The sequence below is a fragment of the Amphiura filiformis genome, chromosome 10 (genome assembly GCF_039555335.1).
Source record: "Amphiura filiformis chromosome 10, Afil_fr2py, whole genome shotgun sequence".
In the NCBI taxonomy this organism is placed as follows: Eukaryota; Metazoa; Echinodermata; class Ophiuroidea; order Amphilepidida; family Amphiuridae; genus Amphiura; species Amphiura filiformis.
This window is the reverse complement of record NC_092637.1, coordinates 65,715,367-65,742,488: the sequence shown is the minus strand read 5'-3', so window position 1 is coordinate 65,742,488 and position 27,122 is coordinate 65,715,367. Positions and strand designations below refer to the sequence as shown.

Genomic DNA, 27,122 nt, shown 5'->3' with positions numbered 1-27,122 from the left:
CTCTAGATTTTTTTTCGGATTCTTCCTCGGGTGTCGACCGAGTAATACGTTTGCCCCGCATTTTTTTTTGACTCAACGAGGCCGTTTGACACCATATAGCAACGCGAGTGCCGAAATTTTCCCCTTCCTTTTTTAAGATCTTTTTGCAGCGTAGACGTCGCCCAAAATTCGCGGCCATCCGTGAGCTCAATTACGCACTCTGAGTCGTCGAACCTTGTTGCGATGTATTTGAACCCCTTGATTTCGACAATTTTGCCTTGTTCCAAGTCGCGCCATTTCAAGATGCTCGATTTCTGCTCCTCGCGCAGTTTTTCGAATTTTTCAAAATTCATGTTTCCGCTTTTATTTTTGCTCTATTTCGCAAATTCATAAACCAAATTTTTTTTTTTTTCGCGGGCTAGGTTGTACTTTTCCAGCGCTTCGGCTATGCGCCTGGCTTCCATCCTGATCCTTCTTTCTGAGGTGTCCAGGAGACACGCGGCGCATACCCAAAATGCGACGATCATGTTTGTTTATTGTAAATAAACCGGCGAAATGGGCGATTCAATTTATTTTGAGCTAGCCGACGACGAAATCTTCGAACAGCTGGAAGATACGTCCGTGAGCGACTTTTTCGCGTGGAACGGGACGAGTCTCGGAAACCTGTTCGTTGCCGCGAGCGGGTACAACGGAAAGAAGGTAAGAGCTCAGGCGCACGCCTTGCTGCTGTGCTTTGCCGCGTGGTACAAGGATCGGTACAAAATGAGACTGTGCTTGAGGCCACCTTGGATCCTCCCGGGAAAAACGGAAGAAATTCAGATTTTGAAGAAAACGCTCGATTTTCTTCTGGAAAACTCGGTCGATCGGCGAGATATAAACGCGCTGGAAGAATACGTCGAGAAATTTGGACTGCTAGAAAAATTTCGCGAACTCGCGTGAAAATAAAGAAAATGGAAGGCGAACTTTCAAAAATTTACTACAGTCCAAGAGGATACTGGAAAGGCGTCTCAGCGATAGACAAGTTGGCGAAAGAAGCTGGGACGTCGAAAGAAAAAGCCGCGGACTTTTTGAAAAAGCAGACCATCTGGCAGATCTACCTCCCGCCTCCGAAGTACATCCCTCGGGCAAAATTCCGCGTGAGCACTCCCAACGAGGTTCACCAGGCCGACCTACTTTTTTTGCCTCACGACCGGCCGGGCAAAGGACGCAAGCTTTACAAGTACGCTCTGACCGTGGTGGACGTTGCGAGCAGGTACAAAGAGGCTGAGCCGCTGAGCTCGAAAGATTCGGGGGAGGTTGACAAGGCTTTCGAAAAAATTTACGCGAGAGGCCCGCTGCGATGGCCGACCCTTTTGCAAGTCGATCCAGGGAAGGAGTTCATGGGAAAAGTAAACGAACTCGCGAAAAAGCATAACGTCAGCGTGCGAAGAGGAGAGCCCGGTCAGCATAGGGCTCAGGCCATCGTGGAAAGATTCAATCGAACTTTGGCCGAAAGATTGTTCGGTCACCAATATTCCCAGGAAATCTTGATAGAAGCTAGAGGCGGAAACGCGAGGAGCACAGAGTGGGTAGCTAGGCTGCCGGAAGTTATCCGAGCGGTGAACAACGAAGAAACGCGCCTCATCGGAATGAAACCGTCGGACGCGATCGAGAAAAAAAAGTCGAGGCCTCGCACTCGGCGCCGCAGCGTTGGAAAAATGAAGTTCGGCTTCCATCTAACGTAGCGGTGAGGTATCTGTACAGACCGGGAGAGGACGGGATCGACAGCGTTGTCGAAACTCCCGGCGACCCTGTCCTGTACTACCTATCCGAAGGCGCGCCAAAAAGAGCGTTTGTTCGGCAAGAATTGATGATCGTGCCCGATGACACTCAGCTGCCTCCGGATTCAGTTTTGTAATGACCGTGCGCCAAGGTATGGATTTTATCCTGCAAGACGATTCTCTTGTCATCATTTGCAGAGAGCGCGATCTTGTTGACCTCTTCGGTGTAAACTTCATGTTTGTAACTTCGAATCACGTTCATTCTTCTCGTCTGAGGCTCGCCGCTGAGAAGGCAATTTTTGTAATCGTCGAAAGTAATTTTCTTTTTGACGACGGCCTTCTTCACGCCCTTGCAACGTTTCTCTTCCAAGCCCTCATGCATCCTATAGGCATAGAGCTTCGCTCTAAGACCGACAAACTCCGCGATCTGCTTGCCGCCGGCCTCGTCCTTGAACTTGCCTAGCACTTTTTTGTTTACGCCGGTTCGAATCCCGGACGGATGGTCGGCCGAGTAATTCGAAGTATCGAATCGAGCGTCAAGATCCAGGGCGATGTCTCGGTACAAATCTTCGGTTCGGATTTCGTACGCCAAACTATCGGTATCTGTGAGTAAAAGCTTAGCCCTGTCGCCGTACATTGGCTTGACGTACTTGTAGTGAAAATTGTACATCGTCGTTTTGGAAATGTCGAGGATAGCCATGCCCAGATAGATCGGTTTGTCGAAAAGCAGCTTGGTCCTCTTCATGTGAATGGCTATCAAGTTTTCGTCAAACATAGTGACCCGCTCAAAGTTTGGCTTTGCCGCGAGCTTTTTAGCTTTCTTTCTCGAATTCACCAAGTGAATGTCGACTCTATTCCGAATGTTTTCCATCGTCTTGCCGAACACGGAGTTGTTCATGAGCTTGAAAAAGTCCTTCTCAAACTCGTTCGCGGCTTCCTTGCGAAGTCGAGTGTTCAGGTCGATGTACTCCTTCATAAACGCGCTTTCCTCGAACCGAATCCCGCGATGAATTTTCTCGAGTCGAAGTCCCAAGCTCAAATACTGCTTCAAAGCCGCGTAGTGAATCACGTACTTTTTTTTGCCCCGCAGATTCGGAACGAGCTTTTCAACCTTGTCGATGACGAGTCTTTCCGGCGCGAGCGGGTAGTCGCTGTGGAGGTCATGAAGTTCCTTCGGATACACCAGGTCAACCTCAACGATGCAAGGCCAGAGTCGCCAATCTCGCAGCTCGTTGACGCTCATCCACTTGAATCCACCCGTCGGCAGAGGCTGGCTCATCGCGTGCCCGTAGAGATTGTTGGCGTCGAGGTACTGAATAAATTTTGAGGGCTTCGTAGGGTCAAAATCAGGGCCCATGTACTTGTTGTTCGCCTCGGAATGCCGGGTGCTTATCATCGAGACGCCTCCTCTGATCCCCTTCTCGATCATTTGCATCGAGTCGACGTCGTGCAAGAGCTCGAGCCGCGCGCCAGTCTTTTTTAACATGGCGTCGTAGGCGAGTCCAGGCGCCGTGAAGTACCAGGCCGGGTCCAGCTCGTAATTTTTCTGGCAAACTTCTCGAAAACTTTCGAATACGTCCGCCAGCAGGAGAACATCCGACTCAAGATACAGGTCGTGGTACTCTCGAAAGGTTTTCATTTCGAAGCCTTCCCACACCTTTTGAGCGTGCTCGTAATCTTCGTCGGAAATGCTCTCTTCGTTGAGCCTGGAGTAGAAAGCTGCCTTCGGCGGAAGACGGGTTTCCTCCAATTTTTTCAAAGAGTCGGCGTGATCGTATGGGTAAACACCTTTTCTCAAAAGCAAGTCAATTTGCTTAGCATAAAATCTCTGAAGATTTTTACAGTTATTCTTTTTCAACAAATGACAATAATGTTGATGCTTGAGACTCTCACCTGTCCTCTTTTGGTATGCTTCTTTGTACTCTTTGACTGTGTCAAATTTACCACCAACGAGAGTTTTTATGGCATCATCTTGACCTACCAGATTTTCCACAAGCTTACCCAATCCACTTGCCATGAACTTGAAGCTGTCGATGAATCGAAGATCGCGCTTGACCTCGACTTCTTTCCCCTTCTCGTTAACGAAGGAGTCAACGACAATCTGCTTGGTGAAGGAAATGTACTTTTCCTCGTTGTTTGGAATGCAGTCGATCTTTCCTTCGGTCTTGCCCAAATTTTTAACGAACAGGTGCGCGTCGTAACCGGCGAGGTTGTGGAAAATCACGGGAAAGAATTTTGGCTTCCTATACCGCAAGCTGCACTTGTTGTGCGCCGCTCCTCGAAACTTGCCCGTAAAATGACAATGATCTCGAACGACGCGGTTTTCTTCGTCTAGAGGGGTCAGGAGCTTTTTGCAAATGTGGCAATCGCTCGACTCCGCGAAAATAGCTCGTTCCCGCTGGCCGAAGACCATATTTTTGGGGAATTTAAACCGTCGGTAAATACGTCGGATGTCTTCCTCGAGGCGCTCCACAAAAATCTGAGCCACGTCCTCGTCTTCCGATCGTTTGGTATACACCACCGGGTCTTGCTTGTATAGCGAGTCATCGAAGCATTTGATGTAGTAGCAAAATCCCGAAGGCTCGTGCTTCTGGTACTTTTGCGTGTAGCTGCCGTTGGGATCGGGCTGACGGGTGTGAATGGGCTTCGTGAAGGACTCAAAGTCGGCGTAGACGACAAAGGGAACATTTTGCGATCTGAAATGGTTCTTGAACTCCTGGACGGAGTCCTTTTCAGGCATCTCGATCCTCACCGATTTGTGCAAGCGGCAGAGATCGATGTGCACAGCCAGTCGCTCCTTAGACGTGTATGACGCGTAGCACCTTCGGCAAAAGTAGCGAGCTCCGTTCTTCTTTGACACCTGAGTTGTCAGCAATCTGCTCAAACTTTTCACGACGCAGTAGTGCTGCTTTTCTTCGTCGGAAATGAGAAGCAAATCGACCTCGCGTTGGCAATCAAGATCGCTGATCCGAAGAGGGTAAACTTTCTTTCCGTCAAAACCGTGCACGTTCACCGAAATGGTCGGATTCCTTCTCTCAAATTTGCCGATGTCGGAAAGGGGAGTCGGAAATGTCACGCCGTCCCAATTCAGCTCGGCGGCTTTTTCTCGAAGGGTCTTGTCGATTCGTTCCAGGTGCACGCCAACCATGTGCGTCGCCCTTGTGACGGCCCACTTGAAGCACGCGTCGTCATCGTTTTTGAGATTGACGATCGCTGTCTTTTTCGCTAAAAACTCCGGGAGAGGGATGTACGAGGAGCCGCCCAACGGCTCGTACTCCACCGTGTGAAGCTCAAGGCTCTGAATCGACTCAAACATCCACCCGCTTCCTAGGTTTATAAAGGTAGAAATGTTCTCGAGAATTCTGGCCGACCAGGTATCGTAGACCTCGCCAAGGTCGGTGGCCTCTAGAATAATCGTTTGTTCAGAATGAAATACGGCTTCCTTTCTGACTTCTAGCCCAGTCTCAAGTCTGGTCTTCACCATCCAGCAGCGAAGAATCATCTTCGCTTTTATCCCGCGGTTTTCTCCAAGGACACCAAGGACAATTAGTACCCGAGCCTCTTGCAAAAACGTCTCCGGCGCAAAGCCAGGCAGTCCCAGCACCGTGTACTGAATCGCAAACCGTCTTAGCGCGGACTCCGATTCTTCAATATCGCGTAAGTCAAAAAACTCCTGCTCTGGGTTTACAAGCTCCGGCGCTGGGTGGAGACTCTGATATATCGCGTGCTCAATAGGCTCCTGATCCAAGTCAAAAAGCTCCTGCTCTTGGCGTAAAAGCTCTGGATCTGGGTGAATAGGCCTCCAATCTATCGGGTAGTCAAAAGGCTCCTGCTCCAAGTCAAAAAGCTCCTGCGCAGGCTCCCGCTCTATCGCGTAGTTATTTCGCAAAAATTGAACCAACTCCGCTTTCCGCAAGCCAGAATAACCTCGAAGGCCGGCATCACTCGCCCGTTTCCGCAGATCTTGAACCGTAGGGGGGTTGGACCCAAAACGTCTCGGACGCAAATGATTCTCGTTCATTTCTTATAAGTTTCAATTTTTTTAAACGAATTTTTTTCTTAATCCATTTTTTTCTTAAACCATTTTAAGCGGCGCGGCGGCTTCCGACGGAATTTTCCCGTTTGATCGAGGAAAAGTGCCGAGCACGTTTTTCACAAATGGGGTGTTAAGCGGGGCTCCTGAGTAAAGGTGCTTCTGACAGGAGCACGTTTTTCCGCAAATGGGGTGTTAAGCGGGGCTCCTGAGTAAAGGTGATTCTGACAGGGATTTCCCGTTAGTCGAGGTAAATGAGCTGGGTGCTTCTGACAGGGATTTCCCGTTAGTCGAGGTAAAATGAGCTAGGTGCTTCTGACAGGGATTTCCCGTTAGTCAAGGGCACTTGTCCTGGAACTCTCCTTTTATAACTACTACTTCTTACATGGTCATCAAGTTTGAAGGTAGAGCCTCGATTTGGCAGCATGCACGGATGAGAATTGAACGAGTCATATAACATTGTGTAAAGTGACATAATTCTTTCATTCATGTCTATTACCAGTTTGAGGCTCTAGTAAATATGGCTAAACCATGAGGTGAGAATACTTGACATGTATAAGCCACCCAACAGTGAGAGGCAATCTAATAAACGGAGATGTTGGAGTGATGAGATACTCCACCGAAATAACGTTGACAACTTAAAAAAAAAAAAAAAAAAACACGACCACCTTTGCTCACTTTTTGAAACTGTCCCCATTTGTAATACAAAAGGTTATAATAACTTTAAAGGCCTATAATAATCAAGTAAATAATCAAGAAGTGTTGTGTCTTCATGTGCCCATGAGATAATAATTTGTATGTTTCTTAGAGCCACCAGTACCCGGGCACCAGTAAGGATGTTTGCCTGTTCTTGAATGTAACGGTATGCCTATATCTTATACATGTTTTATACAGGGTGAGTCAAAAAAACTGCAATAGAGCAAAGAATCCATATTTATGTAAGAACCAAGTCGAACTTTCCCAATATTGAAAATTTCTATAAATGCTACACTCAATGGCCATCTTCTGTGAAAATATAAAGTGAATCGCGACTACCGTTTAATTTTTATGAGTCCTTTTGCTGCGATACCCAATTTCGTTATTTGTCCACGAGGTACCATGTATTTTGAATGAGAGCACACAGTGCACGGTAAAGACACCAGATCTGAAACTGACTTTAACTTAAATAAGGTTGTTTTTGCATTATTTTCTTCTCTTTTTTTCTGTTCAAACAAACTTTCTAACATTACTTTAAGTCCTTCATACCTCACTCGATGTCCAACTTTTTGGATATTTTGAAATTAACTCCACTTCAATTTGCGCGCATTTCATTTTGACATTTGAAAAACCCGCCAACAAATTTGTGTCTTTTTGATAGAGAATAAACGTCTTTAAAGTAAAGGTAAAATGAAAATAACAACAAATAATGTTTCTTCTCCTTAAACAAGACCAAGGGCAATAACACTTTGGGTGCTCCATTTTATTTTAATGCCAGCGAGGTTAAGAAAATGGCAGTTGTTCCAAATTTACCTAACATAGAGTGGGCTGACATTCAAATTTTAGATGTCTCTTGGACAAACATTAAAATTGGGTAGCGCTATAAAATGTGTCATAAAAACAAAACGGTAAATGCTAATTCCTTACTTTTTTTCACACAAGGTCACTGATGGATATACCATATATAAAATGTTTTAAAGCCTAAAAAGTTCAACTCGGTTCTTAAATAAAAATGGATTCTTTTCTCTATTGCACTTTTTTGACTCACCCTGTAATATTAATTGTTTGATTACTGGTACAAAATGATGGGCCTGTAACGTCAGGGAAGATATTGTTAAAACGTTGTATCTTACTGAAAACGTAATATTTTGTTGAAAATAAAATAAACACCTGTTTCTGTTCAAACTGGCACCAAGTTTCTCAAAGTAGGCAGAGACAGGGGCGTAGCTCGGCTGGCCATTTGTGTCCTTGAGTAAGTCACTTCGTTCGTTGTACTTGCTTAGTGCTTCGGCATGTTCGGAGGGCACTTTAAAGTCATATTATAACATTTCCATAACAGATAGAGAAAGTGGAATACGCGAGTCATTTCTCGCTTAATTCCCGTATTGGGTCCATAGATAAGATAATTATGAAACATGAATATAAAGTAAGTAATAGCGTTTAAAAGTTGAATTATTGCAGGAAAAAATTGTGTTTTTGGTGCCCGAAGTAGCTTAAAAAATGAAAAAAAAAGGCATGTCACGATCACTCAAATGGTTATATCTACAACTGTAAGCAAACGCGAGCAAAACGCTTTCCTGTCAAGATAGACATTACATAACTAACTGCAGCTTGTATTCAATTTTCAGCGAAAATTATTCATGTAACAATCGGGTCGTAGGTTGAAAAGATGCTTTCAAAGAGGCTTCGTGTCGTAATCATGCGTGACCATTGGGGACCAATGTCACCAGGAAAATTAGCTAAAATTAGCAGCAGGCCCTCTCAATATATCGATTAATAATCGTCTAGTGATGTTTATTTATCAAAGCAAAACACTACCTTGTCATTTCTCGCTTAATTCCCGTGTTGAGCCCATAGATACGATATGAAACATGAGTATAAAGTAAGCAATAGCGTTTAAAAGTTGAATTATTGCAGACAAAAAATATGCTTTTGGTGCGTGAAGTAGCTTAAAAAATGAAGAAAAAAATGCATGTCACGATCACTCATTTGGTTATATCCACAACTGTGAGCAAACGCGGGCAAAGCGCTTTCCTGTCATGATAAACATTAACTGACTCAGCTTGTATTCAATTTTCAGCGAAAAGTATTCACGTAACAACCGAGTCGTAGGTTGAAAAGTTACTTTCAAAGAGGCTTCGTATCGTGATCATGCGTGACCATTTGTAACCAATGTCACCGGGAAAATAAACTACAATTAGCAGCAGGCCCTATCCATATATCGATTAATAATCGTCTAGTGATGTTTATTTATTAATGCAAAACACTACCTTTTCTTACAAAATATTGAAGTCAATATAACAGGCAGAACTTTAGTCACCGGTTTCTTTTCTTATGCACAGTCGCGCTAAACGTCGATCGATAGTGTTGAAATCAGCACATTTAGAGATACACCTTTTTGCTATGCATTTAATTTTCTCGGTCAAATATAAAGCAATATTTTTTGTTCGTTCAGAAATGTCAGTTAAAAGTGCTTGGATATACATTTAAAAAAATCCTTGTGTTAAAATTAGGCATGAAATTGTGTCTTCTAGTGTAAGATTTTTGATTTGATTTTTATAGGCCTTAAGTTCGTCTGCGAGCTTTTTTCGGAATTCATTTTAAAGCGTTTCAAACTAATATAGTTTGCTATAGAAAGATATTTCCCACCTCTGTGAGCCACATCGTGTGGGTCTATATATTATAGTTTTGTCAGAATATCCGTTTTGATTTCACCTTTTTTCACTTGCGACTGCCAAAATGTCTAACTCAGTACTTCATTTCTAATATAACCAGCAGAACGTATCGATATTTCTATTGTGGCTTACAAAATTATCTAACCATGGGTACATTCGCGAGTTGATTTTGACAAAATTCGTAGTCGGAATTTAAAAATGGTCAATCAAAACCGAAATTTTGACAAAAGTATGATATATAACCCACGGTGAAGCGTGTTAGAACGTTGGGAAAAATCCATCATTAGCGAACTATATCACTTTCAAAAGGGTTAACAACTGGTATCATCATTTCAAAGATCTACTTGGAAGTTCCCCCGGTATAATAGAGCCCATCACAGATTAGTAGCCAAAACCGAAGTTGATAGACTTTTGAGAAACAACCAGAATGGTTTCAGAGTGGGAAGAACAACTGTCAGGCACATACTGGTTCTTAGAAGGATAATAGAAGGAGTGAAGGCTAAAAAGATATTTCGATAGTATTTACCGAGGCAAGATACTAAAGATGCTCATAGCCAATGGGATACCAAAACATATTGTGGATGCTATTGAAAGGACATATACGAAAACCAGAGCCAAGGTGATCTCCCTGATTGAGACAATGAGCTGTTTGACATCCTAGCCGGAGTTCTACAATCTTGCCCCCAATCTGTTTGTGATAGTGCTCGACTATGCTTTGAGAATGGCTATAGATGAAAGGAAGAAGCACATGGATTCCATCTAGAAAGGAGAAAGAGCAGACGAGATGGGCCAGAAGTGGTAACCGACCTGGACTTCGCGGATGACATCGATCTCATGTCAGAAGAAATTAAACAAGCTCATGAACTGCTGCAAAGGGTCGAAACATCAATCGGAAGAGTCGGCTTAAGGATGAATGCACCAATACAAAGTGCATGTCTTTTATCCAAGATCAGCAGGCTAACATCAGCAAAATAACGGCACAAAGCCGCAAATGAAGTGCAAGACTTCAAATATTTCGGAGCATGGATAGCTAGCACAGAGCATGATGTCAAAATACGTAAGGCAGCGGCTTGGAGAGCATTTAACAGCCTAAGTAAGCCTGGAAGTCTGCTCTACCATACCAAAGAAATTAAAACTGCGGGGTTTCAGTGCAACAGTGGAGTATGTGTTAACATAAGGATGCGAAGCCTGGACCATAACTCCAAAATTATCTGAACAGCTGTTACACTCTGATGCTTAGGGCAGTGTACAACTTCCATTGGAAGCAGCACATAAGCAACAAAGAGCTGTATGGAGATCTTCCAAGACTCTCAGAGAAGATCAGAGAAAGGAGGACACGCTTCGCTGGACACTGCTTCAGGAGTAATTGTCAACCTGTCGCCAACCTGATAACCTTCCTAGCAAACACAAAACGTTTTCGACATCATTCGCAAAAGGTTATAAAAAGGCTGTCAGAAAACGTTTAAAAGTCGGGTTTTATAAAGGGTATATTAAGGGTATAAAACGTTTTCATAACATTAAAAAACATTTTTGATAATCTACTGGATAGCAAATACAAAATGTTTTACAGAAAACGTTTTAATGTCGGGTTATATTAAGGGTATAAAAACGTTTTTATAACATTCCAAAAACATTTTTGAAAACTTGATGCAAAACATTCTAAACAGAATGTTATTTTTGGATTGAAAAAATATTTTGTGAACAATGTTTGCTCAAAATATTTACAATAACGTTTTAAGAACGTTTTCATGACCTTTATATAACCCGACATTTAAATGGTATTAAAAGGTTCTGAAAAAAAAAAACATTTTAAAAACATTTCTGTGTTTGCTGGGTGCAAATATTTTAACATTTTGAAAACATTTAAAAAATATTGTTGTAGTGTGTTTTCATACAAAACATGTTAAAACGTTTTTTGACCTTTATATAACCCGATATTTAAATGTTATCAAAACATTTTGTAAAATACATTTTATGAACATTTCTGTGTTTGCTGGGTGTAAATATTTTAACATCATGTTATTTAAGTGTTGACAAAATATTGGGCAAAAAATGTTTGCACAAATAGTTTACAAAAACATTTTGAAAACATTTTAAAATTACTGTTGTGGTGTGACTTCATACAAAACGTATTAAAACGTTTTCATGACCTTTATATAACCTGACATTTTAATGTTATTAAAACGTTTTTACCTAAACCAAAAGCCAACATATAACTTATTTAAAACGTTTTTAAAATGTGTTTGTGTTTGCTGGGTTGACACCCAAATATGGACTAAGAAACCCGGGTGACCACCCTTTATATTATGTAGATGTACTCAAGCAGGACACTGGACTAGAAGCATCTGACCTGGGAACGGCGATGCAAGATAGGAGGACATGGAAATTTGTAGTGGTTCGGGAAAACCTCCAGAAATAAATAAGCAAGCTCAAGGTTAATACCCACCATCACTATGGACCACAATAGCCTCATCCCAATGGCATAGCCCAATAACCTCGACTACTTAATCATAGTACAACATTTGACCTCAACTTGCAGAGTATGAGTTTTTGTACCCAACTATTCAACGGCCATTCAAAGAATGTACAAATGTATTGGGGTTTAAGAACTCTGCCCCTGATAGATGAGCACGTTGTGGATCCTAGTGCATCATTATTCCGAAAACATGTCTACGTCACCGGCGTGAAGACTTTAAGGGGGTACTACACCCCTCGATAAATTAGTGTCTATTTTTGCATTTTTCTCAAAAACTAATAACACAGTGGTAACAAAAGTTATGTATGTTATAGGGGCAAGGAATCCAATTACTACACTGGAATTTCAGTGACTCAAGACAAGTGGTTTGTTATTTATGATAAGAAATAAGGTACCGCTAGGATGTACCTCGTTTCCTATCATATATACTGAACCGCTTTTCTTGAGACACTGACATTTCAGTGTAGTAATTGGATTCCTTGCCCCAATAATATACCAAACTTTTGTTACCAGTGTGTTATTATTTTTTTGAGAAAAATGCAAAAATAGTCACAAATTTACCACAGGGGTGTAGTACCCCCCTTAAATCCCTTCCATCTTGAAATCTAACGCGGAATATATTTACATTTACATATTTTACATTTAAAGAAACATATTACTTACCAACTTCTTCACAAATTCACAGTGTTATGCTTCAAACATTCAAAATATTCCAATGATATTGTTAAGATCGTTGTTGTACATCAAAGGCATCCTTATGGAATTATAAATGAATACAAGATGCTGTTCCTACAGCGTGCAATTAAGTCACCTTTGACTGGTATCTATGCTGGTATACATTAGTTGCTATGGTATTCGTCTTCGCTTCTGTGATCACCGTTATTGCCCCATTAGTATTAATGTACAATTTCTAACTGATCGCACTTATATGAATTTGTTGATGTCATTCTGTATGCAATCAAGAAAAATAGTAAAGCAAGTTTACCATGGTAACCTGTTGCCATGGTTCAGCTATAAATTAAATTCGTACGTTGTAGTAAATTAATGTTTTAATGATCTGAGTCGAAGCGAGCTTTATTCGACTTTTGCCTAAAGTGATTATTTATACTGATTATGATATCCTAATGGCAGCGGAATAATTGTTGAACTGTGCTGATAATTAAGTCATGCCTAGCTGAAGCGCACGTTTATCACCAATTATTTTTTTAACCGATATGTGCGTCATCGCTAAAATATTGTATCTTTTTTAAATTAGAAAGCTCCTGGCAAAGAATTGGTATTTGGCAGGGGTATTTTCTCATGGAAATTTTGCAAGCATTCCTAGCTTGGGCTGAACTGATTATCGGATCGGTACTGATTTTTTGCCTGGTGTATATAATGAGCAAGTGCACAACGATGAAGGTGTGGCGGCATAAAGGTACTTAACTTAGGGTGTGTGCGAGCATATTTTGTTTCGATGAAAAAAGGAGTTGCTCAGTACCCCGAAACTTGAAGTCGAAAATGGCATCATCAACATAACGCCCGTGCTTTTAGATACAATTAGTGTAAATTACAAATGTTGCATGTTGCTGCAGTTTGTAGTGATATAATAGTAATGTAATATAGTTAATCAATTGGGTTGCTACTGTGTGTTACGAAACCGTATATATAATGTGCAATTTCTTTTTCTCAGAACACCTTTCAAAACGTAAAAAGGGGCCTTAGCTTAGGGTATATAACCAGAAGTATGCAATAGCCTATTTTGCTAACATAATTATTATCATGATTGATATCAGAAATATATCCCCGCGGACGACAGTTGATGCTCTCTGTCGAAGGTGGCATATTACACTCCGAGTTCTAGGCCTCGAAATCATGCGTGTATATTGAAGGACGGGGTGGGATGGGGCTCTGTTTGTTTTTATGAAACATAAACGATGCATGGAGAAATTTTAACATTTCTTTTGTATACTTAGATCAACTAATTAAACCAAATAATTTTCTTCTTACCACCACTTATAAGAAACTGAAACGAAAACCGAACCTACATGATACAAATGTTCAGTTTTTAACAAAAGGTAGAAACAAAGAATTCGATATCTTGTGAGTCAAGTGGTTCGGCAGGATAATAGTAGGTATATCACCTCAAAAATAAGGGCAGCAGAAACATGTTATTTAATGTTTCTACATGAATGACCTTTATTAAAGCATCAAAAATCAAAAAACCGAATTGAAATCGGTCAATGCATTGTGACGTAGTGTCAATTTTAAGATGCTCATAAATGGAATGAAAATCTGCCACAAATTGCTATAATGACAAAATTGGCACATTTCGAGATTTTGAAGGTTTATTTGGACACTTGCTTGAAAAAGCAACGTTAATTTAAGTATCACAGGTTAATTGCCTATCTTTTTAACTTCGTCAAAGAAAACAAAATTAAAAATCTATCATTGAATAATTATAATAAATTAACCAAATATACTATTTTAGCAATTCCGGCCAATCTGCAGACAAATAAAAGTTGAAAAAATGACTAAGTTCAGCTAATTAATATGCAAAATTGATGCCAAAAGAAAACCGTACATGATATCAGGGTGCGGTTTTTTCACAAACATATGTATACAAAGTTCTTTCAATTGATAACAAAAAATACACAAAAAGTAATCAATTATGCAAATTAGCTTATTACAGCTAATTATGTATTCATGATATTATTATGTAAATTAGGCATGAGTAATTTTGGTTTTTTTCGATGTTTAATGAAAGTCTTTTCATTCATCATGAATTTGTCAAGTATGAACCTGTTATGATGTTAAGTAAAGAATCTGCAGTTAATTACTTTAATATAATACAAAAAAACAAACTTTGGCATTTTGACGGTGTCTGGAATAGAATTTTTATTTTTTCTGTAAATATGGTATGTGTCACCATTGCTCAAAGCCAAATCCGAAAAGTAAAATAAAAAATTCATTTGCAATGAGACTTTAAATTAACATTTTAATATCTGGATTAACATGGGAAGAGAAACGGTAAACGGAACAGCCCCTGTATTATACCGCGTATACAAAAATGGTGTGGCCTTGGACACACACAATGGCTTAGAGCTATTGTGGTTTGGAATATTACTCCCTTTAAACTCACTTAAAAAATGTTTTATTTCAAATCGTTTTCCTCAAGTGTGCCATTCGTTGTCGACGGAAATAATTTACATGCTTAGAAAGATTAGTATTTCAGCTAAATGGTGGTAGATCTTGATTTTTCAAAAGGCCTATATTTATTGATTTATGAGGATCTTCAACAATCCATAAAAATAGGTAGTAGCTCTTAAACGAAGCAATATTTATTTTTTAAAAACCCGATGGTAGTCACAGAAAGGTTTCACACACCATATATCAAAAATTCAAACAATTGTGATAAATAGCACATATGAGGAAATTAATTTTTCGGCATGGATGTTTGCCAAAATCGAACAACTTTCATGCGCGCGCTTTTCAATTTACTGTTATGCTTGCATGCACAGTGTGGCAGAAGTATTGTGCAGCCACTGTGACATGCCTAATAATAGGAAACCACGTGACAAAAAAAAACCAAAACCAAAACTAAAACTAAACATTTGAAATGACCGAGTGTATGCAATACCAACCGAAACGGTATAACAATTGGCAAAAAATTAACAAAATGGCAGCCATGTTTGAGGACAGTTCTAAGATAGTTTAAGATAGCAGAGAGACAGGTCTTTAGATTGATTTCACAACCATTCATTACTATCCTCTGTTTCATTGAATTATCATGCGAATTGCCCCGTGGTACCTTATGGAGAATTTTATTTCAATGATGACGCTGTCTTGAGTGACGTCGTTTTGCATAGATTCTATATGCCCTTATCTGTACATAAAGCGGATAATATCATTTGACGATGAGGATTTTAACAATGTTTTTGCTCCTTCTTAAACCAAAACACATAATACGTATGTATGGTTATACGTATGCATGCCTCAAAGTAAACATACCTATGATACCATTTTTGGACCATAGTGTACATAAGGACCAGTAATTGCACTGACAAAATTTCATTGATATAGCTCTTTCACTTCTGGGCGATTTCTAAAACTTTTTGATACCCCCTCGTATATTATCATCATAACCATTCGTAACATTTTGTGTGTCATTATCAGAAATTATCTTGTCGGCACACTTATCGTGGCCTACTTTTCAAACCTTATTTTGACAATAACGTTCCTTGTGTCCTAGGCGGTCACATGCGTGGCAGCGTACACGTTTGTTGAATCTACACGTGTTTTGATTATGGTTTTTGAGGCCACAGTTAAAACAACCCGCATAACTTGACGCGTCACGACGCTGCGAATGAGTGCCGGTGTGTCGTGAATCCCGATTCGCATCATGTTTTCCACGCGTATGTGAGTTGTGCGTTGGCGAGTAATGTTTATTTCTATGAGAATATTTTCTGCGGTTTGTTCTGTATATTGTCTGTGTGACTCTTGATGATCTTGAGAACTACGCGATTTAGTGCAGGATTCCGCATCTGGGTTGTTTTGTAATAAAACACGTTTCTTCGATTTCGTATTTGTTTTTTTATTTGATACATGGCGCCATTGTCCATCAGATTTTATCAGACCTTCGACAGCATCGGCGAAAAAGTTTGATAGCGTATCAAGTCCGCGCTCACTAAGATGAAGCCCGTCGACAAATTGTGACTCATCAACGCTGCCATTCCTGTATGTCATGTGGAGTCCAGAGTCGATGAAATTACAATCCAAGCGTGTTGAAAGATCCTTGAACGCCTCATTAAGCGTCTCCACTTAATGCTGAACTTGGCCTTTTGTGCGTGGACAAACAGCAGAAATATAGATTTTTGCTGTCGGAGCTTTTACCATAATCAATGTTATTATGGCTTCCATTGAGGATAAACTCTCATCAATTGTTCTTGGAAATATCGTTGGTTCCTGCATGGATGAGGATATCGCCATACGTGTTAAGATCTGAACGGCCATCTAGTTCCTTGAAAATATCTGACACAGTAGCTCCACTGATTGGCTTCACATGAGTATTTTCAAAAGAACTGTCCTTGAAGTCTCTGAGTATTGAGTCTCCAACCATGAAGCAGGCGGACGGTTCTGGTGAAGCCTTGTCATCATGAGCAACCTGATCAGTATTATTGGAAGCAAGTTCGTCGGCGGTGTTTGAAACACGGTGACGTTTTAAGGCCTCTAGCTCACTACGGAGTTGTTCATTTTGTTTCTGTATGGCTTCATGTGACTTTTTAAGTTTGTTTTGTTCAGACTGCAAGAGATCATGTGTCGACGTTAGAGCATTTAGAGTGTGACATAGTTTTCTGATGACAGCAGGAAGATAGGAGCAGCCTTTGCAACACCAATTGCTGGTTTTAGATGGCCTCCTTGAGAGGCCTATACATGTTAGGTGAAATTCTTTTTCACATATAAAACATCGGCAAGTTGCATCACCCTCATTAACAGAGCAATTTGGTCCATTACACTTAGGGACACTAACATCTTGCGTCCACTTGGCCCCTCAACATGTATACACTAAGGTTACGTATAGTTTCTTAGGGTTTTATAATGTTTAATACATGTTCCAGGGTGAAAACATCATGAAAGGTTGTGAAAGATTTGTTTTGGCCCCTGAACATGTATAAAACATTACCAAACTATATGAAACTATGCGCAACTTTAGTGTATACATGTTGAGGGGCCAAGTGGACTTACGGTCTTCTTGCGCTCAGGTCTTCAAGTATAGATGACTTTGTATATACATCTAAGAAACTTTCATAAATGGGGCCAAGTTTTAAAAAAGGGTGAAAAGTCAATCATGAAAGAGTTTCCGCAAATAGATTCATCAGGATTGTCCATTGAAAATTATTTACATTGTTCTAAAACAAATCCAGTAAAATAGGCGATGTTAACATACCTCAATGACGTTTCGTGCTGTATCACAGCACTTTCTCAAATTGAATGACCAGCTTTGACCTTAGACGTCTGTTGCTTCCTGTTGGTAGCTGACGTAGAACTCTACCGTGAGACCATCATAGCCAGGGCTTTTATTTTTTGCCATAGAATTGAGCGCGCCTACACATTCTTCTGCTGTCAAGATACCCTCACAGCTTTCACTCTGTTCATTAGTCAGAGTAGAAAAATTGTATCTCGAAAAAACTCATCCAATTCTATTTCAGACACATCAACTTTGCTTTTAAGGGCTGGGGTATGAGCGACCTTGAAGTACCGGTATCTGGAGAGGGGAAGCAATGAGTTACCCCAAATCACAGCGGCAGGTAGTGACTGGGCCGCCGAGTGCTAATATATATTTATTTTGGAAGGTTCGTGTTTGTTTTAAATTTTGGGGCGTTTTTCCAAAATTTGATATTTTGGTGATATTTCAAAAAAAGCGACATGCCAAAGACAACTCTTTGGGCACATAGTTTGTTATTGTTATTGCAGTTCTTTTCCACATACCTACGTCAACATTCGATTGGGTGATTTACTAATATTATATATTTTATGACTGCAATTTGGCGTTTTCAATGCGTTTTACACGTATCATGAAATTAACGCAAATATCTAGTCACGCTGCTTTTAGAATTTTTACCTGATCGTCGGCTTTTGCAGGCAACAGAATGCAGATTGGCTCACGATAGATGTCGTATTCCTCTATGTGGTTCACTCATTGATAAAATGAGTTTGCATTCCTTGTAACAACACACACATTGCCGTCTGGAAACCGGGTCTGGTACTGATTTTGGGACAGCCAATAGACTTCAGCGCCGTATCAAATCTCATAAAAACCCCACGACTGACGACTATGTGTTTATGTTTCCCGCACGAAAGCTTGTGTCTACATCTATTACTATACTTCTTTGGAAACGTTGACCTTTGACCATTCTTTTGTATAACGCCCTGATATGACCTTGATATGTTCGCTTGATTGGGTACGTTATAGCATCCATTTCATTGTTAGGACTTGGTCAGTAGATTAATACTTGCAGGGATACAATAGTTTAACATGGTGTGTGAGCATGGTGAAAGACTCATTATTGATTAGGCGCGGACATATTAAAGGCACAGGTCCTTTGCGTGTATAGCAGAAAATTATAATAGAATGTGTGAATAGAATGTTTGGAATTTTGCAACTAAAATACTAACTGCATTCTGCATTATGTATTTATTTATTTATTTAGGCCTATGCCTATTTATTTATTTACTGACTTATTTATTTATTTTATTTGTTTGGTATATTAGTTAGTAGGCCTAGTTAGTAATATTCCATGATAGGCCTACGTCGGTTTATTATTGACAACTTGATTGATTGATAGATTGATAGTCATTTCACATTATATTCCTAGTTTATAGGCCAATTTGAATAGCATCGTACATTAGATAAATAGACCTATCAGTATTGATTTATTCTATTCAGCAATATCAAGGATTACTATCAAACTTCTCATAGCTGATTGTCAGTTGGCTCAGTGGTAACGCAGTAGGTTTTACAACACCGAGGTCCCGGTTCGATTCCGCCTCTGCCTATTTTTTTGCAAGGCTGAGAAAAAATGAAATTTCTGGACTGCAAACTTATTTGGCGCGCGATCTGAGCTGGTCCTTTTCTGGTGGCTGTGTCTGTTACAGGCACACTCCCTCTGCATCCAAACCAGGTTCACGCTCATTACACCTCCCTTAAACAAATCAGAAAAATAGACAACCTCTTCATTTAAAATAACAGATTGATCAGTTGTCATCACACCATTACTACACTTAAGTTTGTTGATTGACTTCTTAGAAGCATTTTTTATCTCCAAAGTCAGAAAATATTTAGTACATTTCTCACCTTCTTCAATCATTTCTCTTTAGATCTTATTTGTAACCCTTTCATAAAATGACTGTACATAACTTCATACTCCAGTTTACAAGCATTATACTGCAATTTCAGGTTCTCATCATCCGTCTGATCGATTGATGCAATTTTCATAAAGCTTTTGTAGTTTACATTCAATTTGCTTTAGCGCACTCATCCTCTGCTTTTGTGAGCCTTTTGCAAAATCAATTGTAAAACACCGGATTTTAGTTTTACATAAGTCCCAGAAATGTTTAGGGGACAATACATCACCATACTCAACAAAAAATTCATCAATAACTTTTTAATGCCATGGTCGTAATCAGCATTTTGTAACCATGTATTGTTCAGTTTCCAATAACCATTACGTTTCACAATATCATTGTGACAAATAGTTAAAAATACAGCTAAATGGTCTGATCTAGGTGCAGATATGATATCAATTTTTCTCACTGTGTGCTCAATAGCATTAGGAATAAACCAATAGTCAAGTGTGCATTTAACTGGAGGAGATTTTTGTGTCCAGGTGAATCTTTTTTTTTTTATCACCATTCCTTAGCCTCCAAATATCATTTAACTCATAATCATCCACATTGTTTTAATAATATGCTGCCCCCCATGACAAAAGGAAGTATGGGACACTTTTTTCAAAAGTGACTTTTTTAGCTTAAATGGTTGGCATAGACATGTTACACAATGTAAACTTGGATAGAACTTCCACAATGGCCTAATTAGAAAGTAATTAGCATATCAAAAAGGAAGCATGTCCACTTTCCACAGATAAAACCACCACAAAATGGAGCATGGGACAAGGAGACACACCCACTTCAGCCAGCCAATCAATGAGTCTGACAAGGACATGGGTGATTGGTTTTGCACACTTACTTGCATTCTAAGTGCTTGAAAAGAGGAAGCAGGTTACTCATCTGCACACAAAAAACCACCACAGAAGGAAGCAGAGTTGGGATATAGTATTATTAATATTTCATATTTTATATATTTGGTTTCTTTTGCATCTATTTTCTGATGCAAACTCTATTTTGAATTGTTTACAAGTCCACTGCAAAGGATGGCAGAGCAAGGGGGTGTTTCCTTCAGAAATATTTTCAAGTCACTCTTGATATCGTGAGTACAAGTTTATTTATTTTATTTATAAATGATATTTCATTTCTAAATTCTACATAGTCAAATGCATACTGGATTAATCTTAAATATCTTATCTCAATGAATTGCCGAAGTAAAAGGTGAATTTGATTGATCATGCACAATGTGTATCGGAATAAATTTCATTAACTGAAAATGTTTGAGCTCTTATTACTTATTTATATTTTAACATGTATGGTTTGTTTTTAAAGTAAATGATGAATGCACTTTGTTCAATGTTTTACATGCAATTTTAATTTATAACAGATAGAGTACAGTAAAGTATTAAATACTAATTTCATGATCATGATCATCAGTCTTATTCTAAAATTATATACCCTATGGTTTTTAATTTGAATTAAGTATTATCAAAAGTTTTTTTTAAATAAAAAAGATTTAAAAGTTAAAAGTATTAGACTAAGCCAAAGAATTGTAATTGTAGTTTTAACTTATTAAAATCATTAGTGCCTACAGGTTTTGTTCTTACTATCTTGACTTTGTCATGCCCGGATGTAGGTCTATAAAATAAACATGAAATAATGTATTTATTTTTCCATCTTTTTCATGTGAAGTGGTACCATAAAAAATGCCAACACCGGTGACAATGGAGATGAGGAGCAATGTCCTGCACAAACTGAAGCAGAGACGGAAAACCAATGTGAGCAAGACTATCCCAAACCACCTGCCAAAAGTTCAACTTTGAAAGTTCGACGACATTGCATAAAACCTGATATGCCGAGGTAAAGAACATTTTAATAAATATCTTAATCTAGATCTAGCTTTTTCCTAAACAAACAACAAACTGAAAAGAAAATTATAAATTTGACGAATAGCAATATTGTAATTTTAACAGTCCAGTTCTACATTTTTAGTTCAAGTATCAACCAAGCCTCGATCACTCCCAATGCGAGTATTACGCGATAAACGTGTATACGCGTTCAACGGCACAACGCGTAATATGTGCTGGTTACCATTACGCACCTTAACATGACAAATAAATTCTGGATTGGGCAGGACCTTCAATGATTTTAGTCCATAATATTTTAGAAAGTGGAATCTATTTGAATACAAATGGGTTTTATTGTGTGATTTTGTTTTTAAACAGACGCAGACTGTTTTCGGGTAAAGAAAACATGCCAACAATGGAACCGTTGCCAGACTCATCACATCATCTTTCACAGGACTTGACGTGGTAAGTCTACAATTTTTTTACAAATTATTATGTTTAAAATAACTAGGCTAATATATAATGAGAAGTTTATTAGCATACCATAAATCTAAACAAGTTATTTTAACTTGCACACAAAAATAAAAGCAACGCAAGAGTATCTTGAAGTACCGGGTACTCTTTTTTTATTTCTTAATGTAGGCCTACAATCTACATGTATGTAGATTCTGGTTTGACATGGTAGATACTTGATCAACAAAATTTAAAAAAGTCTTAAATCTTCTATGAATTGGATTGGATTTCAAAATTGTGTGACAAAGAAAATCAAATTGGAAATATTATTATTTCAAACATAACTTAGTGTTGTTCGTGTTTAACAATGACTTTGTGAGAAAAACTAGACAATTTAAGAAAATGGTGTTGTCAGAAGAGGAGTGAGAAAGTGTTTGTGCGTGGAGGAGTATCTACATGTACATACATTTGTACACCTATGGCCATAATATAAAGGATGTGCAAAAACATGTTTTTATTGCAATAATTATATGGACATAAAGCAAATAACAGTTATACAGCGAGGTTCTGACCAAAGCTTTTTTTTTTCTTTCTTTTTTTTTTCCAGTAATAATCAAAATCCTGCAGAAGCTGATGAGATTCCTATGGAGATGGATTCAGATGATGATATAAATCAAGAAAGCACCAAAGCCCCAGCAGGAAGTGCATCTAACAGTAACAATACTACAAATGACTCTCCACTTGACACTAATTCTGGCTTACTAGAACCTCCACCAAACAGCAACATCCAAGATGACACTTCACACGCTGATGTTGATCCTGACTCTCCGACAACAAATGTAGACAACAGAGCAGATAATACTTCACAAATTGATGTTGATCCTAGCTCACCTGCAGCAACTCCACCAAATGGCGACACCGCTGCAGAAGATGATTTTTCTCTACATGAAGTTAATCCTGATTTGTTAGCAACTCCACCAAATGGCGACACCGCTGCAGAAGATGATTCTTCTCCACATGAGGTTAATCCTGCCTCACTGGCATCTCTACCAGCAAGGTCATCACAGGAAAAAATGGAGAGAAACAAGCTGAAGTATCCACTACTACCACCATGTTCTTGCCAAAAGAAATGTATTGAAAAAATACCTGAAGAAAGAAGAAGTGACATTCATGAACAATTTTGGAAAGAAGAATACTCATCCAGGAGAGCGTGGATATTTTCCAAGGTAAATACTCAGGACCCAGCAAGATTAAACAAAAGAGGGGACAGCGGAGGTAAAAGGAAGATCACACGCATATACAACCTTCCAACAGAAGATGGATGTGACGCTATAGTATGCAAGACATTTTTTCTTCGTACCTTGGGCTACAAAAATGACAAGGTTATTACAGTTACAATGGGCACTACATCACCAAGTGACATTACAACCCCAAAGGATAGAAGAGGAAAGCATGCACCTGCACACAAATTAAGTGATGAGGCCAAGGAACTTATTAGAGCACATATTTTATCGTACCACCCTGCTGTAAGCCATTACAGGCGAGAACATGCACCTCTTCGCAGATATCTGCCATCTGAGTTAAAGCAGTGCAACATGTACGAGGATTTTAATGAAAAACATCCGAAGGTATGTTGTCAAGAAAGTTACAGAATGGTTCTAGACTCCATGAACATCAGTTTTGCTAAACTGGGAGAGGAGGAATGTGAGACATGTATGGAACATGATCTCCACAAAGAGAATGCCGAGCACAATGAAGATGACGCCCAATGCACAGTATGTAAAGGCTGGGCAAAGCGCAAGGAGCGAGGAGGAGTTGCAAGATCCTGGTATGAAGCAGATGCAAAAAGAAATAAGGATGCAGATGAAGCTGTATGCTCTGTGGACATGCAGAAAATAATCATGTTGCCCCGCATGCCTGGTGTTAAAACATGTGTGTTTACCCGTAGGCTTGTGCAATTCCACATGACATTTGCACCACTTGGTGGAAAGCAGTCTTCTACAGTTCCTGTGATCGGAGTTGTATGGACAGAGGCCATGTCTGGCCGCAACTCTGAGGATGTAGCCAGCACTTTTATGAAATACATCAACCACACCAAATTGCGTGACAGAAAGAAGTTCATTTTTTACATGGACAATTGTGGCGCACAGAACAAGAACTGGACTCTATATACTGCCATGGTAGCAGAAGTTAATAAAGATGGAGGTCCAGATGAGGTAGTATTTCGATACTTGGAGAAGGGACATACTTTTATGTCGGCAGATTCTTTTCATGCCCAGGTGGAGAAAGGAATGAAAGGCCAGAAGCAGATATATGATGCTGAAGATTTTCAGGCCGTCATCAATGCCAAAGGACTTGCTGCCCCCATGGAAGTAGCCGACTTCATTGTGTATGAAAACGGAGTGAGCAGTGGTAATTTCACCAACAAACCCTTGTTGTGTGAGGTGTAGGAAGTCAAGTTCCAGAAAGGATCTTCAGACCTTCATTGGAAGTTCTCAATGGATGACGACAATTATCAGTCGGGAGCTTTCTTGAAAAAGAAGACAGCTGAGAAAATCATGCGTGGAAGCAAATTTGTCCCTTTCCCACGTCTTGCCAAACAGCGTGGTGTACCAGAAATCAAGAAGAATGACATATTAACAAAGCTTTGTCGCTACATGCCTGTCAACCGACATGCATTCTGGGAGCGTTTGGCTACTGACAATGATTCTCTGGACTTAATTGACCATCAGTAAGGTCATTCTTAACAATTAGAAACACTATTTATTTAGTTTATAAGTTTTTAAGTGGTTAACATTTTGATTTTACTTGTCAAGTGTATCGTACAAATGGCATGATTTTAACAATGTGATTTTACTTGACAAGTGTACAAGGGACATGACATTAACATTTTTGCTTGCCAAGTGTACAAGTGACATGATTTTAACATTGATTCTACTTGTCAAGTGTACAAGTGACATGATTTTAAAATTTTTATTTATTTGTCAAGTGTACAAGGGTCAGGGATATGATTTTAATATTTTGATTTTACTTGTCAAGTGTACAAGGGATATGATTTTAATATTTTGATTTTACTTGTCAAGTGTACAAGGGATATGATTTTAATATTTTGATTTTACTTGTCAAGTGTACAAGGGATATGATTTTAATATTTTGATTTTACTTGTCAAGTGTACAAGGGATATGATTTTAATATTTTGATTTTACTTGTCAAGTGTACAAGGGATATGATTTTAATATTTTGATTTTACTTGTCAAGTGTACAAGTGTCATGATTTTAATATTTTGATTTTACTTGTCAAGTGTACAAGAAATATGATTTCAACATTTTGATTTTACTTTTCAAGTGCACAAGTGTAATATAGTTTTAACATTTTTATTTTATTTGTCAAGTGTACAACGTTTCTTAAAATTTTAATATTTTATTTTGCTTGTCAAGTTTTAACATTTCAATTTTCAGTAAATACCTGTCAATTGTGCAAGTTCTGTCATTTTGGTTTCCAATTACATTGTACATTTGTCAAGTGCACAAGTGACAATATTAATGTAATATTAAAATTTCAATCTTCTATTACCCCAAGTCATCATTTCCTTTGTTTTCTATTTTCAGTTATAAAGTTTTGAATTAAATCAAATACTGGAACTTACATTTTTTGCAACTTGCTACGTTGCGTCTGAAACCATCAGACTTCATCAGGCAACTGACCCGCTGGGCTGGTCATGTGACACTTTGAGACGGCTAGGGATCGTCTTGATGGCCCGGTCCATGCGTGAGATAAGTTGTGTCTCAGTCCCCCTTTCTTGTTAAGTGACGGCTGCTCTACTCTCTCCCAGATGGCTTCCTTGATGCCTCTCCTATGCCACTGTTCCTCCTTATCGAGAATCACTGCGTCCTCGGTGTCAATATTATGACCAGTGTCTTTAAGGTGAAGGTACACGGCGGAGTTCTGGGCCTCGTTTGAACTGGGCCTCCTATGTTGATTGAGTCTAGCTTTCAAGGCTTGTTTTGTTTCGCCAACATAGGCAGCAGAACAGTCAGCGTCACCGCACACTAATCCATACACTAAGTTTGAGCGTTTTTCTTTTGATTGTTTGTCCTTTACTTGAACGAGCTTGCCACGAAGGGTGTTATTTGGCTTAAACGACGAGGAAATCCCAAAAGCTTTGAGGTGTTTCTTTACACGTTCTGACAGTCCAGCTATATATGGGATTGTGACGCGAGCATTGTTGGGTTGACCACCACCATCAGGCTGTTTTTGGTCTTTCCTGCTCTTGTTGGCTTTTAGAAAAGCCCAGTTCGGATAACCGCAGTTCTTCAGCGATTCTTTGATGTGGTCTTTCTCCTCTGGGATAAGTTCGTTCTCGCTTATGATGGTATCAGCTCTGTATTGTAAAGTTCTTATTACTCCCAACTTGTGTATCAATGGGTGATGTGATCCAAATTGTAAGTAATGATCAGTGTGCGTGGGTTTTCTGTAAACATTTGAAGTTAGCGAACCATCGTTCTTCACACTAATCAGGCAGTCTAAGAAAGCTAGCGTGTCGTCTTTACAACTTTCCTGAGTAAATTTGATGTTGTCGTCTAGTTTATTGATGTGTTGAAAGAAACCTTCTAATTCGGTGCGCTCAATGCTCACGAAGGTATCATCGACAAAACGTAACCAGAGTCTAGGCTTAACACCCGGGTATGATTGCAAGGCTTGCTGCTCGAAACTTTCCATACACAGGTTAACAACTATCGGGCTAACGGGGGATCCCATCGCAACTCCATGTTGTTGTTTGTAAAATTTGCCTTGGTATGAGAAATAGGTAGTATTCAAACAGATGCTTACGAGTTCCACGATTTGATCAACATTCAGGTTTGTCCGTTCACTCAAGGTGGTATCATTGTTCAAACACTCCTTTACAACTTTCAGCGCAAAGTCTGGTGGAATACATATGAACAAAGCGGTAACGTCATACGATGTTATTGTTTCGCCTTCGCTTAAAGTGATATCCTTAATTCGGTTAACAAACTCTTGAGTGTTTTTGATGTGGTGCGGAGATTGTCCAACAAGGGGGCCTAAGATTTTAGCCGCGTACTTTGCGAGATTATACGTTACAGATCCGATGCTACTCACAATGGGCCTTACAGCCATAGCCGTCTCAAAGTGTCACATGACCAGCCCAGCGGGTCAGTTGCCTGATGAAGTCTGATGGTTTCAGACGCAACGTAGCAAGTTGCAAAAAATGTAAGTTCCAGTATTTGATTTAATTCAAAACTTTGTGATTTTAACGACTGGATGACTGAGAATGTTCACTATTTTATTTTCAGTAATATAACGCAAGGAACTAAGTTAC

General features: G+C 39.4%; 3 protein-coding genes across 3 annotated transcripts in view; all 3 read right to left on the bottom strand.

The window, feature by feature from the left end:
• LOC140163182 (cytidine monophosphate-N-acetylneuraminic acid hydroxylase-like) overlaps positions 1-12,368 on the bottom strand; it is a 51,873-nt gene extending 39,505 nt beyond the window's left edge. The window contains exon 1 of the mRNA XM_072186567.1: positions 12,283-12,368. The gene's annotated coding sequence lies outside the window, so the exon portion shown is untranslated. The remainder of the gene's footprint in view (positions 1-12,282) is intronic.
• LOC140162050 (uncharacterized) lies at positions 1,849-5,760 on the bottom strand. Its single transcript, XM_072185341.1, has one exon. It carries the CDS (start codon positions 5,758-5,760, stop codon positions 1,849-1,851), a length of 3,912 nt encoding a protein of 1,303 aa, XP_072041442.1.
• Positions 12,369-25,366: 12,998 nt separating the features above from the next.
• LOC140162049 (uncharacterized) lies at positions 25,367-26,920 on the bottom strand. Its single transcript, XM_072185340.1, has 2 exons — positions 25,647-26,920; positions 25,367-25,382 (listed from the first exon to the last, which is right to left on the bottom strand). The coding sequence occupies exons 1-2, from the start codon at positions 26,918-26,920 to the stop codon at positions 25,367-25,369; spliced, it is 1,290 nt and encodes a 429-aa protein (XP_072041441.1).
• Between the last annotated feature and the right edge of the window lie 202 nt (positions 26,921-27,122).

Excerpts from the sequence above, each read along its gene's own strand:
- LOC140162049 (XM_072185340.1), bottom strand. The coding sequence starts at position 26,920 with ATGGCTGTAAGGCCCATTGTGAGTAGCATCGGATCTGTAACGTATAAT.
- LOC140162050 (XM_072185341.1), bottom strand. The coding sequence starts at position 5,760 with ATGAACGAGAATCATTTGCGTCCGAGACGTTTTGGGTCCAACCCCCCT.